Source organism: Psittacula echo, assembly GCF_963264785.1.
Source record: "Psittacula echo genome assembly, chromosome: Z".
In the NCBI taxonomy this organism is placed as follows: Eukaryota; Metazoa; Chordata; class Aves; order Psittaciformes; family Psittacidae; genus Psittacula; species Psittacula echo.
Window position 1 is genome coordinate 87,000,093 of NC_137742.1, and position 15,943 is coordinate 87,016,035.

Below are 15,943 nucleotides of genomic sequence, written 5' to 3' on the forward strand. Positions count from 1 at the left end.
AGCTTCACACAAGGTAACAATTCATAGCATTATAAATACCAATAATTGTAGTTAAAAAATTATCTTCTATTCAGGGAAGCCAGACTTCCTACCTTTACTACAGGGTGTCCTCCAGTAGACGCTTTTACTGCTCCTCTGCTTCCTTCTGTTTCATAGTGAGCTCTGTGATGAGTTTTAGGCTGGACTTCTATTTTCAGTTCACACTGCCCGTAATGACTTGGTAAAGGCCAGTCAAGAGGTGGCAATGAAGATGTGCTGCAATCAAGATGAGCACACTAAGATGAAATGAACTATGCTGTCTGGCCACAGTATAAACAAAGTAACTTCACCGTAAAATACAGGCAATGATGTCACTTTCCTAACAAATGATGACCAAATAAGAATACCTATTAGCCTAAAACTGTCACTTGAAAATTCAGAAATTTTGCTGGTGCACTGAAATCTTCAATTAAGTATTTCCTTTGGGAATGACAGAGTGGAATTTCTTCCTACCTAATTAAAAGAATGGTACTGTACCCTCTGCTCCACGTTACCAGTGCTATTCTATAATGGCTTTATATTCATTTTTTTATCCCCATATATATCAGCAAGCAAGTTCAAATGTTATTTAGAGAGAATAGTCTAAAATCAATCTGCAAGTCATGGAGTTTTAATTCTCTGCATTATGATCTTCCAGCTTGTTGGGTTTTGTTTGTCTAAGATTGGCAAGCACTGCACTTTGTTAACTATCATTAAAATTAACCCTATGTGATTATTGAAAATTTTAAAGCTAGTAGTCCTATCTAAGCATGAAGACTTACTGCAATAGACAACAAAGCCCCTACAGTACATTGCTTAGCTTATTCATGGATTCTATATACCCTTACACACAGAAGCAGGGTCACTCCAGGGAAGAAGAAGAACAAAATGGAGTAATGGAAGAATCTCAAAGGGAAGTAAGCCACACTGTATCACCACTGTTTTCATACCTACCCTTTTACCTGCATAGATTTATAGACTTCTGATTCTAATAAGATGAACAGTCAGATTCAAGTCAGTAATTACCTGGCAGAGCAAATGAATTTATGAACATTTAAAAGTGAACGTTTATTTTTTCATTATGTACCGAACAAGAACATCTACAGTAATAATAAGCTTTTATTAAAATAGTTTTCTACTACCTTACTCTGAGCAATGGGGAAAGCAAATGAGGTTTTAAAGAGACAAATATAGTCATTTGAGAAAGCTCAGATCAATTTCTTTCCACTTCAAAGGAGGTCAGGAAAAACACCCACCACCAAACCCTGCAGATTTCCACAAACATGAATAACCACAGGTCCAAGAAAGATAAATTATACCTTCTGAAGAATTTAGCCAAGACCTATAAAACATATCTACAGTCAAGAAAAAAGATAATTTTTGGACTGAATAAAAACGAAAAGAAAGCTCTGCCTTTAGCAAGTATCTGGATGGACTTGGGCTCAGCCTGCAGTACCACACATTTACCTTTTACTACAAAAATCAGTCACTGAGCATGGGAAGGAGAGAGAATAGCAGCACCACTTGCTGGCCTCCACCTATAGATCAACCTCCAAGCTTCTTGTCCTCCTGCTTCATGGGGTACCTCTTATGTGCACCTCAGGAGAGAGCTAACATTGTAATAGAAGCCTTCTCTCCTGAAGCATCTTTATGAGAGCAACTGGAAAACAGGAGTATTTCCCTTTCTTCTTACTGAAAGGAAGAAATGTGAACAGTAAATCATCTCCACAAGCATGTAGTAGACAGCAAGGACTCTTCTTCCCCCAGTTAGGGAAGGACCGCTGATGACTGATCCTTCCACAGCAAGAGTATTACTGTGTAGGAGAGGACCGGTGATGTCAACAATAAGAGAGGAAACTAACAGGAACGCAGTGTAAGCCCAGTCCTTCCAGATATTTACCACAGGGCAAGACCTACTGCCTAAATGCTACTATTGGCTATCAACTAGACCTTTCCATTCACTTCTATGGCTACTGAAGGAGAAAGACTCAAAGACTCTTCAGTCTAAAAAAGGAAAGAAAATGTCAGGATCAGAAGATACTAAAAAGAGTTTAAAAAAGAAATGTAGCATGCGAGAAATTCTTCTTTAGTATTCCTGGAAACCCCTCCATATAACCAGATATTCTATGTCAAAATAGTTGGTATACACAGTGAACACATAAAGGTCCCTAAGAGAACTTTGTGTAACATGCACACCACAGACTACGTGCGAATTACTGGGAGGTATTACTGAAAGTTTATTATTAAACTCAATCAAATAAAAAGGTATTTGTTGCTTGTGACCACTCTCCATACAGCCTCTCAACGTGGTTTACCTCTTCTGCAATTAGCTAATAAAAATGTGGCACAAGCTGTATCAGACTTTCATTATCTCCTGAAAAAATATTTGGAATACTAGAACAAACGCAGGGACAGGAAAATAACTCTGAGTCTCAAGATTTTGTCATTCTTTGAAAACAAATAGAAAATATCAGTATGAGAGAGCAAGCAAGCACACGGTGCATGCACAGATGCCTAAACCATCATAAAATTGGACAGATTTCAAAACACGATTCTCCAAATAAATTACACAGCCTTTAGGGCTGTGCTGCATCAAACTCATGTTTTCCAGATGTAGCTGCTTCCCTTTGGAGTTTGATGTTGAATATCCAAACTGTTGTGTCTCTCTGAATATTTTTGTTGCTCTCTTCATCAGCCTCAACTTCTCAGCAGCCATGAAATATTAAAAGGTTTTAGAGTACACTGACATGCACCCTTCTGCCCTGTGAGGATTCCAGTTTAATCTGTTTCTGCTTCCACACCACCCTTCCACTTCTTTAACAAATGCTGTAGAGATACACATTGAACTGGATCAGTGATCTATTTCATTTTGAAAGGTAAATTTTTGAATTCTATTAATTTATCAGAGCCCTAGCTGTCTTCTTCAAATGGAACCAGTAGGAGGGGGACAGGGTGGAAACTTCCTAGCCAGTATTGTCGCCTTCTGAAAGTCACATGAACCTGCAAGCTTGGACACTAAATTTAAAAAAAAACCAAAATAGCAGAATAAAGTCTACAAACTCTTGGGGCCTTTTAATTCTATGTATAAATCAATATCAAACATGAAAAATCATGTCAGTGTTTGGGGGGCAAGAGGTAACAAGTATGCATATATTTTGAGCAGTTTTCACTATGAAGCAACATTATTTTTGTACCAGATACTGAATATGGGTAAATAAGTCTGAAGCTGCTAGCTTTACTGCATTTATGGGTCTGTTCTCGAGAAAGTATTGTTCAGTCTGCTCTATTAGGTGAGGATCAGCAGTAAAACTGCCGTAGGTCTGACTCACTACAGTTATTTTATCGGTTGTAAACTGTGCATTGAACTCCAATGAGCTCTGATAGTTTAGAACTCACCTAAGTTCAAAGTTTAGCGCTGTATTATTCTTAAAATACCTGGAACATGTTTAAGAATAAGACGCTCAGCTGCTTCAGAAATGAGCAAGAATTCGGTGTTGCAAAAAGGTTAAAGGTTTCTATCTCCCCCAGCTTACACACAGCACAGCAGCATTATTGATAAAAAACATTTAACTTTGCACTCAGAACCCAGAATCCATGTTATTGGATTCTGTTATTTAAACCCCCTCATTTTTCAGACTTCATGTTGGAGGAGCACATTTGTAGACACTTCCACATTTCATTACAAAATTCTACCCAGTTCATCATCAAATTACTGTTATAACAGCTTACGACTTAATTTTTCACAGAAGTTTCTCTAATTTCTTTTTCTTTAAATAAGTAAAAATCTGGTTAACAATGCACTAACCTACTAGTAAAGCATCAAATCATGTCAGGATAAAGAAATAATGAGTGACAGTCATTCCAAAACTTCAATTAAATCAAATCTTAGCATGCTGTTGAAGCAGCACCAATCTATAAACGTACAAGTATTTTACCACTAATACCAAAGAAGTTTTATAATGTGATTAATGCAAGCCTTCAAAAGCTCATACTCCTATCACATTAACATTAAAAGCTTTAGAGAGCAGCAGCTATTAAAGGGAACTTAGAGATGGAACCCTTCAGCAGAAGCCACTGCATTTAAAATTATCACTTCAATCACAATTTTATCAATATTAATTTAACAGGTACCTTCTTCCTCTGCAACCATTATCTCTAAACCAGCATAAGGACAGCCAAATGTGTAGGCTTCAGTATTCAGACCCGTAATAGTCAAGGCCCAGCTCATGGGCTGATGATGCTTCTCTCATGCCGAAAGAAACAAACCACAGAAACAAGACTGCTTGTTTGCATTTGTCCATGGCCCCACAGCAGTATACGTGGGACAGAAAGAAAAATCAAAAATCAAAGCCTATGACAGCCATTAGAAATAACTCAGTTCCAAACTTAAAATACTTATCCTTCATTTGTAGCACTCTTCCCGAGTAAATTCATGGGACAAATAGCTGGGGCTTTGTGCAGACAAACTGCCAACACTGATACCTCAGCTGAAGGACATATGCAATTAGCTCAGTAAGTCTAATGCTCTCCTAGACTCCTAGCTTAGAAAGCTTTTAAACACAGGTAGAACTCATTTTAAACACTCTGTGGCCACAGAACATATTCCTGCCTCTGTAGTCACTAACTCTAGTTCTTATTTCTTTTTCTGGTTGAGATGCACTTCTACAGTGATTAATATTATTTCTTAATTTCAAAAAAAGTAACTTTTTCCACTTACAGCTCCTCCCAACACAGGAAGGAAAAGGGGAAAAGCTCACCAACCACACAATGGACATGCCACATCTTTTCCTCCTCCCATTTTTTTGTAGAGATTAACAGCATATTCTGTAATGAGTCAATGAGGCAACACAGCAAAACCCCAAGATTTCCAAACTGTAACTATGATCCAACACTATTCAAGAACACATGTACAGCCAAAATACTGCTGTGGATGCTCTTTGCTATCTAGAACAAAGCAACTTTTTCCCTGGTGGATTAATTTTGGAGTCAAGAATTTTGGGTCATTCCAGTTGCCACAGTGGCTTATTAATAGACTTTTTAAACAGTGTTTACATTCAAAACATCACTGTTCTCCTGCTAGCAGACCCACAGTTAACTGTGCTTTCAGCGTATTGATAGAGTACACTGCCAAGTAAAAATCTACATTCTCTCATTTCAGAACAAAGCAGAGAGGCGAATCACATGTACAGCTCAAAGGTCCCATATTAAACACTGCCTGAATTTCTCTGGATTCATTAATAGAGTGTAAACATTACAGCTGTAGCTTAGCTTATTAAAAATCTAAGAGGTTCAAAGTTCTCTTGTTGTCTCACTTAAGTGGTTTTTTATCTCCAAAGTCAGCGATTTGCAAATATTTTCACTTTAAAGCTTTGCTAAGGTAGCATAGCTGGTGTTATTTCTATTCATCAAAATAAGTACTTAGCAGACTAAGCTTGCCTATAGTCCACTCACATTGAAAGATTAAGTCTTCTTAAAATTAAGACCAAAATCCCGTTATATTAAAATAGAACCTAATTCTGTGCCTATTCCCTGACTTCCAAGAGAATTCAGACAAGAGAAGCAACTTTTCCAAGTATTTGACCATCTATCAGTCTTATCTAAACTACTTTTTTTTCCTGTCAGAATAAGCAACATTGCCAGCAATCCTAGTTTCCAGTGGAACTGCCAGATAATTGCAGGTAACGTACTCTCAAGTTGCATTAAGTATCCATCACTTAAATCCATTCCTGGGCTGTGGATACATCTGCCAAAGCCTGTTTGTTCATCACCAGTGGAGCAAAGAAACTACTTAATATTCCATCACTTTTCAGTGCTCTAGATTAAATTTGTGACACAGCAGTCTGAGGACAAACATCAGTTTATACAATAGTTTTTAAATCAATGCATGTCTAAGAATTCCATGAAGAAAGACACACTAAAAGAAACTAGGTTTTATTTCAAGATCTTTTGGCATTACTGAATATTCCCTGGTTATCTACCAGATACATAAATGCCATCTGTTCCCTTCAGGGGTTAAAGAAAGAAAAAGATGAACAACTTCAATTTACTACCCTGTGAACTTTACTACCCTGTGAAGTGCTTATTTGCTTGAGACAGAAATTAGATCCTCACTATCTGTTTTACAGAACCCAAAACTTACTGTTTCACTAGCCATTCATATTTAAATTTAAAGCAAAAGAAAAAAAAATCAACAAGCCTAAAAGCAAAAATAACAGATCCCATCATTTTCATCTGCATCGTTATTGCCCACTCTTCTATCGAAATGCTCCGTGTTACCTACATCAGTGCTGGCCAGGTCTGTGATGGCTGTTAACTCCAGAACACCCCAACCATGTCTGTTAACACCATAAATGTTGCTTGTCTCTTATGAATTGTGCTTTTAGTCACAAGTCCTCACCAAAGGAGGTGAGGAATCTCCTTCTCTGGAGACATTCAAAACCCGCCTGGACACATTCCTGTGTAACCTTATCTAGGTGTTCCTGCTCTGGCAGGGGGATTGGACTAGATGATCTCTTGAGGTCCCTTCCAATCTCTAACATACTGTGATACTGTGATACTGTGAATTATACTATAGTGATCACTCAGTACAGGTTTTGGGTCATCCCTATATTCTTTTTATTCTCCTTGATGAAGTCTGTAAAACAGATTTTCTCACAGAAGCTTTATAACTTGTAACTGAGAACATTAACTTCTGTAAAAAAAGTCTGTATATAACTTCAAAATATTATTTGCTACTCATCTTCCTCATATGGCAGCTTTGTACTTGAGGAGGCCGGCTAGAATCTGAACAGGAAAATTTAAATAAAAGGGATCAGTCTTGAAGAGCTTCCCAATATTACATGGGTCCATAAATATTTATGAAATAGCCTCTAAAGAGAAATTTCACAAAGTTCCAGAGACTTAAGGACACACCTAAGATAATTCACACAAGCATACTAGCCCCATTTAGATGGTGCCTCTGTGTGAGCCAGCAGATCAAATTTAGATATTTGAATATGAACAAATTCTAGGAAGAAGCACTTTCTCTGGTATTCTTCTACGCTATTTATAACCTATACTGACACAGGCTATCTAAATAAGAAAGTGAACTTCATCATGTTTCCCTTCCAACAGCCAATACAGAATTTGGGAAAAGAGTGAAAGAAAAAGAGAATCCAATTAATAAAAGAATCTGAAATAACCATATGTGAAAGCCCAGAAATATGTCTCTAAGAGATTTAATGAGAAACAATATAAACAATAATTTTTTTTCTGTGAGTAAAACTCAAGCTTTAATAGTAGATGTGCAAGAAAAAGCTGTAAAATCAGCATCTTTATGAAATGTTGGGGTAATAAGCAAATGGGGAGATCACATCTACTATCACTACATCAAGATACTCCAAAGAAATGGATTTTTCAAGGGGAGGAGAGGCAAACAAGAGATGCAGAGATAAAGCCATTTCTCATTCATCATCCTGGGGGGAGGCTGGGGGTGGAAGAAAGCGGTACCTTAAATAACAGCAACAAGAGTAACTATGTAATAAATAAAATTATCAAATAAATTCATTGCTAAATATTCTGTAAAATGACCAATTTAATCTGCCACTGAAGGAGTGCTCATCTGACCAGGTACTTGATTAATGACATCATCAACAGAGACCCTCACTATTCCTAGATACAAGGAGACACTACCTAGTTCCTTTTTCCCCATTCGAAAGAAATTGTTGCAGCACTGGTTATGTCCATCCTCACTTATCTAGACTTACCTTTGACAAGGAAGCAGAAAAGTGACTCAGGGCACATAATACACATGCATTTGTCATACACTACATGCTGTCAGATTACGGGTTTCTGTGACCAAATAACAACGTGTCACCTAACAAAACTGTCTGGATGGCTCAGAAGCATGTTCCACATTTTTAAATGTTGTTAAGTATTGCACACATACTGAACAGAGAAGAAAGTATGAAAACATAGTCAGGACTTGACAGCTAAACTAGATTACAGATTTCTAAAATTTCAGATAGCATTCAAAGAAGAAGGTGCTATCTGTACACTTGACACTGTGTCACATGGGAGGCAAGTTACTCCCACTTCTACCAGGGGTCAGGTTATTGCTGCTGAGTGTGCACGCTGCTTGATCAATACTCCAGTTTACTCCATGCACTACTCTGTGCTCGGCAATACAATCAAGACATTTAAAAAGTGTATTAACTTGAATATAATGTTGTAATGTATATATCAATTAATACGCTACTATATAAAATATGTAATAAATATATAAATTACAATTAATATCTATGACAACAGAGGTGCTCACTTTTGGTCACTGCCACAAACTAAGAAACAGTGGATCTCCTTGCATTCAATTTTTCTTCATAAAACGTAAGAGTCAACTTAGCTCCTTCACTTTATAAGCATCAAAGTTATAAAATATATGGCAGAATTAAATGTTTTAACATACTGAAGATGCATACCCACACAGCACCTGTGGAACAGGCTCCAACTGCTAAGTAATTCAACATTTCACTGAGGATACAGCTGCCAGTGCAGCCATTTCCACTAATTCAATAGTCAGACTACATTTTTGGCAGCAAGTATATACAGCTTAATAGTTCTATTTAGTTTACTTGCAAATACGTGTAAATCTTTATTGTCTTCTGCCTGTTTGCTCATTTTACATTTACAGTTCTTCAGTGCCAACTTCTAAATAAATCATGACATTTAAAAAAATATTTTATTTCTTAAAGAAAACAGTAAAAATTATTTTTATTCAGTTTGAGCTCAGTACTCTTCACTACAGGAGGAAGCAGGTTTAACTGAGTATCTATTTTTGTAACTATTTTGGTCATCCCACGGAAGAACCCTATATCCACACCCCATTTTGCTACATGCCTGCATGGTTTTGTGCTTTTACCCCAAGTGCTGCCCACCTTTAACAAACCATGTGTGCTGACAAAAATGCCAAATTCAAACTGCTGAGTATCTTACATATTTATAATACAATTCAAACCCACACAATCAAGAAAAAATAGTTACTATTGTTTTAGTTAGAATGAAAAGATTCTAGGAACAGACTGAACACCTTTTATTAACAGGTGAGCAGACTGCAACAAAACTGAAAAAAAAAACCCAAACAAAAACCAACTTCAAGACAGTTAGCGTATCTATCAACACAGTAGTTTCAGATCTGGTAAAACAGAATTTTCCACCTAGCAGTTTTGAGTCTTTAATGTTAAATGTCCTGTTCATAAACAGATATGTGGAATGACATTAAAGAAAGAAAATAAATCACTTCTTCTCACTAAAATCAATACATTTCTGAGAGATTTAAATATATGATTATATGAGTATGAAAAAATGAAACAATGCTGAATAAGCACTGTTTTAAATATATTTAGGTATTAACAATCTAAGTTGACAACTGCTAAAGAATTTCTACAAAACAGTTAAAATTTATAGAAGCTTTGTATTACTAAAATTGAGCCTTTTGTGTGACACTGATCTACCAACACACAGGAATATGTTCAGTGGTAAAATTAAAGTGTTCATTGTTAGAACTCAGAGAAACATTGAGATCTGTTTGTATGCTTTAGAAGCTGAGAAAGTATTGGTTTATAGCTCATGCATATGTGCTCATAACTTCCTTCTCAGATACTCAATAGTAAAATTCACAGCTGAATTCTTTGCGTTATTCCTCTGCCTAAAGCATGCTTGGAAAGGGTCAGCTATAGCAATCTTTACAAGATGACTGAGTGATTCTATATTCCACAAGATGGACATCCCTGAGAATATTCATGTACTCAACTGAGAATGGGAACAGGTATTCTAAAACATTTTTTGGAACAGGCTTGTTTATCTGCAAATAATACAGCAAGATGTTAAAATTACGCAAAAATGATACATGAATTTGGAAAACGCCACTAGAAAGGGAAATTACATTAAAACTAGCATGTTGCCGCAAAAGCCAGCATCCTCTTTTCAACAAGTTGTGCTTTTGAAGGAGGTCTCTGAAAAAGATACCTTTTCAGTAAGCTTGGCCTACCAGGCAGCAGTTAATTCCAGTTCTTCTGCTAAGAATTTAAAACTCTGAGAGCCAGGAAAATAAACAAACAAACAAAACACCCCAATCTCCTATAGGACATCTTTGTAGCTTGGTCAGAAACTGCTCTTTATTTTGCTTCACTTACTTTGGGAGAGGAGGTCATAGAGGGGATGAAAATTTCAAAGACTTTAATATTTTCTAAGCCATGTTTTTTAAAATTAGAAATAGTGTGAAAACAAGTCCTTTGCAAAGATGACTTTGCAATGAGAACTCTACTATGCCACGGACTTTCAGTGTTTAAGCTTTGCCTTTTTCAAATTCAGGCATGTATGTGGAGAATCCTACTCTATTTTCCCTGCCCCCCACTTTAAGAAAGAGGAATTGCTTCATCCAATACATCCTTGAAGATCAAATCTTAAGCACTGCCTGTGGACAGAATGACACAATTTTAATCAAAGTTATTTAACAATCAGTACAGAACAGCATGGAAGCACTGACATTTAAACCTGTAATACAGCTTTTATACAGGTAATTGTGCTTTACTGATATTAACAGAATGTACCTTTCTTACAAAATGTCCACACAAAATATGTCCACAGCTTCCACTACCTCCTTACCCCTTATTTTTAAAATCCAGTAGAGCAAGGAAAAGGTTCAGGAATCAAATGGATAACTTGAATGAGTAATCATAGTATCTGTCCATCCAGCAGCAATGCTGCTTAAGTTGTTTTCATTTCTATTTCACCAACCGCTATATGGTTGCAAAGATCACAGACCTGCTCCATCTAAAAGGCAACAGAATGGGAAGGAGGGCGAATTTTTTTCCCCAAAGTGAGCTAGCTCCCTCTTCTGAACCTCCACAAATCCTCCTGTAGACAGCACTACAACAGGAAAAGAGCTAGTTGACTCGGCACCACAATGGTGGAAATACCCTTGGAACTACAGCCCAGCAATCAATTCTTTCTGGATGATATTCCACATGGCATGCAACTTTTTTTTCTCTAGTCTATTTCTAGAATTCTAATAGCCCAAAGAAGCAAGTAAAAACAAAAGCAAATAAACTTCCCACTTTCTCTGTGGTTTCAGTTTTACAAATCCATGTAAGTCACATTTCTTTAGCTATATTAAAATGTTAACTGCTCAGATGGAACAGCAAAGTGTGCACAAAATCTGAAGATCTTTGATTTAGCTGGGCTCTATGCATGTATGCAAACAAACTAACTTTAAGTAAAACTAATCTGATGTTACAATGCATTTATTGTATTCTTAAAAGAAGAAAAGGATCAACTCATTTTTTCCCTAATTATATCATCTACCTGCCTAGAATAAGTTTTCTTTAAGAAGTCTTAATGTATCCTTGAAATACAAGCACATTTACATGTCTATTTAAGATTCACAGGAGGGGACAAATGGGAGGGAAGGAATTTCTAATCACTTACCGAAATATAGGAGTATGACCAGGCTTTGGTTTGTTCCAAGTGAAGTGCGAAGGAACAGAAAGAAATTGGTCTCCAGGCAAATCTTTTTTCAAGGTATGCTGAGATCCAGAGCAGTCATCTACTGCAGTTTCAAGGGATGACAATAAGTTACCCTGTTCTTCAGGACAGATATCTATTTTTCCAGATAAAGTAGCAGTCTGATCCTCCGAGGTCTTTCTTGTTTTTAGAGGAATATCAGTCTCTGTACAACACTGAAATGGTGAAAGGCCAGAATTAAGGCCTTGTACGTTATGGACGGAAGTGTTTAGCCAAGTGTCTTCTGTTATGCTTCCTCTGGGAGAATGGCCAGGTGATGGAGTTGGAGAATGGTGAGGAGAGAGAGAACCAGCATAGCATATCTCAGCACTGGAGTGCCGTCGCTTCCCACAGGGGGATGTAGGTCTTGATGAGGGCCTTGATGTTGGTCTAGGACTTAGCCAATTTTCATCTGTAATACTAGTTCTAGGAGAATGACAGGGAGACTGTCTAGGTGACAAAGCATGCCCAAATCCATAAGGCTGCTGCCAAGACTCATCACTAGGGCCTCTTGGAGAACCACCAGGGGATGCCAAGGGAGAGCCCAGGGTAAATCGAGCAGCTGCTTCATTTAGCTCCGAGTCTACATCATCATAAACGTGGGAAATGGATTCACAAGAGGAAGCATCTGAAAACCAACTTCTGGATGAAATGCTGCTGGCAGGGCTTGGACTAAGGGATGATTCCCTGTATGATGACTCAAGAGGGAGATAGAGATGGTCCCGTGAGGGCCTTTCCATATATTCATTTTCTGTGCCATTTGTGTGCAATTCATCTTCATTGGCTTCAATCCCTTGATGACAGTTAGGTGAAATAGATGTAATTTGAATACTAGGGCACTCAAATGGTTTGGGTCCACCTAGCGGACTATACTTGGATTCTGGTACCTCACAAGTTCCATCATAGTTCTTATGACTCTGAAGTCTTGTAGGTGGTGAGAGAGGAGTGGAGTGAGACTGCAGTCCATGGCGAGGAATACAAATTGGCTGATTTACAGAGGATGATGGTTGGTCTACATTAAAGATGTATATGGATGCACAGTCATCTGACTCAAGATCTAAAAACAACATTAATAAAAAAAAAGGAACAGAATCAGAATGCATATAACATTGGAAAAGTGTTATAAACAAAACCCTTTGTTTCCCAGGTATTGCCTGCTTTTAACATCCTGGGCATTTCTCACCACACTAGTCACAAAAAAATGAAGCTAATTCTTAATTTTAAATTTTCCCCAGCTATATTCACAGCTAAATATGATTATGACATAGTTTTCTGTCATAAATCTTGTTTTCAACCAGATTCCAGAGCTTATACACATCTTCAGTGGCTGAAAACTTAATACACTCAGAAAATAGGTTTAAAATCTTGAAAATATCTAAGCTGGAACACTCAACTCAAACTTGCTATATCATAACTACATTCCATTCATAAATAAAAGTTTTCAATCCTAATCTATTAAAAAATAGTATTTTGGACATGAACAGGACTATGATACTTTCTGTAAGCTCACTAAGCAATACTTAAAAGCACCAGAATATCGCATACAAAATATTTATCTCCTTTAACACCAGAAAGCATCTTACAGTGACTCAAACTTCAATGAAGACTACGAACATTCAACCAAAAGAGACCTAACAAAGAATGTTAATAAAGATATTATGAAGAATCTTACCCCAAAGATCTTTTTTCTTTTGCTTAGAAACTCTCAAGTGCCAATCCCACAGAATACCTTTTCTCAAGTGCAGTTTCATGAAGTTTGAGCAAAGTTCACGGAAAAAAAAAAAAAAGGCAAAACAAAATATTTGCAGACCTCACTAATATCCAAATCACAGGAAATATTCCAAAGAAAAACAAGCAATTGAGAGGGAGTGCAAGTCCAGTTAATGTAAGCACCAGCTTTGTCTCACAGAACCAAAGCAGATTTTCTTGCCCCACTTCTTAATATTGAATTAACTGCTAGTATGAGACATGTCTTTGAAACAAGAGTAGAAAATACAGTCTTTATCTTACTTTGTAACCACTACGCTTCCACCCCTGTTTCTTTTGCCTTGTAAAATACAGCCTTCCCTCTATCATTATAGAAAGTAACTATGCAGGAGACCTCTGGTAGTTCACTAGTCTATCATCTCTTAGCAGATGGAATTAAATGTTCTTGGCCCATCTCCATTAGACACTGAAACTAGCCTCAAAATCTGGTAACAATATTGTCTCTACAACCCAAGTAATTTGCCGAATCACTTTGAGAAATTTTGACACATCACTAGCATTTAACTTCATCATTAAAACTATATAGTTTCTAATGTTCTGCATGTGGAGTTTTACTTTTTAAAGTGGGTTTTGTTTGTTTTCTTTTTTTAGCAGTAGGGGAATATTATGCAGAAGCATAAATGTTTCTGCAAACTAAAATACTCCTGTGTCAAATATGATGATGAAAAAATCATACAATTATTTTCTATAAATCCAGAATGGATGGCATTAATTGCATCTCTGGTATTACCTCTTTTTTTCTTTTTAAAATTGTTTTTAACCTGAGTATCTGTAGAATATTTAAAATAAATCTAGTCTCTCTCACAATCAGATAAAACATCCAGACAGAAAGCCTTAAATTTCAGATCCTTCCGTGACAAAAAACTTAGTATGTTGATGAAGTTACTCTATTATCAGTTTCACTTCTTAGCAATCAGCTTAAAATTAACTTAAACAGAAAAAAAAGCAAAACAGCACCTCCTCAGAAACAACAAGGGAGCATTTGCAAATGGAGAGAAAGCGTATTGTTACCAAGGAATGACTATGTTCCTCAAATAAAAATCTGATATAGGTTCATGGGCAGGGAACAGCTCTATGAGTAATCTATCCATTAAAGGAGGCACAAAATTGCATTCAAGACTAGTTTTATAAGCATTGGGTAGTTTTATATATGTTGCATACAGTCATATTTAACAATTATCCTTACTATATATCATTAGGTATGATGACATGTTTTAAGAGCACAGAAAATCAATATAGGTTAATTTCTAAATATGCATACACTAAAAAGATCAGGATACTTAGGAAGGCCTCTTTTGTGTATTGTATCCTGAATAACCAACAATAGCCCACTACACTGAACAAAAAACTGCATTTCCCTGTCCTTTCACTAGGACAACAAACAGGTTTTAAAACTTTAATTGGGAGTCTTTCTTTTTCACATTTCCTATCACAAAACATGAAATGCAGATAGTAGTTAGTTACAGGTTTTCCACATCTATCAGTATTTGTGTGTGAGATTACAAACGTTTCCTGACTTGTTATTAGTATTAGAAGTATAGGTCAAAAAAAAAAAAAAAAGGTAACCCTAATAACAGCAATTATCCAGCTACTCAAAACTTAGAAATAAAATGGTTATGGCTACAGAAAATTTGAAATAATACTAAAAATCTGATAGGAAAACAACAGTTGGATGTCTTCAAGTCCTGTGCATAAAACCATTAACTGTCATTAATGGCTTCTGGAACAGTAGCAGCACATTGTGCTTAAACTCTCACCATTGCAAAGAGTCCTACCTCTCTTGCAGCAATATTGAAGAAATCTTTAATTATTTAAGACAATTTGTCCACTTTCAATGTCCCTGGGATTTACAAAAAGCAGATGTACATTAAAAATTTAAGTTTCACAGAGCTGAGGTGGAGAGATCAGACTAGCACAGAATTAACACCAGCTGGAAGAGCTGGAGAAGAGGTGGAAAAGGCAGGAGAGGGCTCTTCTGACTCAGGCTTCTTTGGTTCTTCTCCATGACAAACAATGTCTAATGAGTTTGGCACTGTGCTCTCCCATTACCTCTCCCCAGCAGCATACACGCACAGACTCAAAAACCAGGAAGCTAGAGACCTAGGATAAGAACTATGCATCTAACAAACACCAAATCCCAAAAGCATGCTTAAGACTGTGGAAACAATATGTTTGGAAGTCTAAATCATGCAAACCATTTTTAGACACAATCATCAACCAGGTAGATTTATTTCAGTTTGCACACATAAATCCTCCCCCTTACAGTCATATATTAAAATAACTTGTTAGTTGGTCATACAAAAGATAATACTAACTACTGCGACCTTTACAATTTGTGTCATTAATTCATGATCATTTACCAATCATTATCTTTGCCCTTTTAAAGACTGCAGAGAGAATCCAATCTGGAAGCGCCCTCTAATAATTTGAAGGAACTAGTGAACATACAAAGATGAATATAAGTTACGTGAAAGAAATGGGAAAAAAACCCAAAACAAAACAAAGCAAAACCAAACCCATACTAGCAGATAACCCTTCAAAGATAAAGGAGTGAGAATAGCTTAAAAAAATCCATCACAGGTCTTCAAGAAAGCAGAAAGTAAACAAATTCAGGCAAGTC

The 15,943-nt window shown here is 36.7% G+C and overlaps 1 protein-coding gene across 3 annotated transcripts in view; it reads right to left on the reverse strand.

Annotated features, from left to right (window-relative positions):
• Positions 1-15,943, reverse strand: part of NFATC3 (nuclear factor of activated T cells 3) — a 72,664-nt gene that overhangs the window by 43,595 nt on the left and 13,126 nt on the right. For 2 of the 3 annotated variants that reach the window (XM_080638715.1, XM_080638714.1), the window contains exons 2-3: positions 11,482-12,613; positions 93-255 (exon numbers count right to left, since the gene is read on the reverse strand). In XM_080638715.1, coding sequence (XP_080494841.1) covers positions 93-255; positions 11,482-12,613 — 1,295 coding nt within the window. The remainder of the gene's footprint in view (positions 1-92; positions 256-11,481; positions 12,614-15,943) is intronic. The other variant, XM_080638716.1, reaches the window with a different exon arrangement.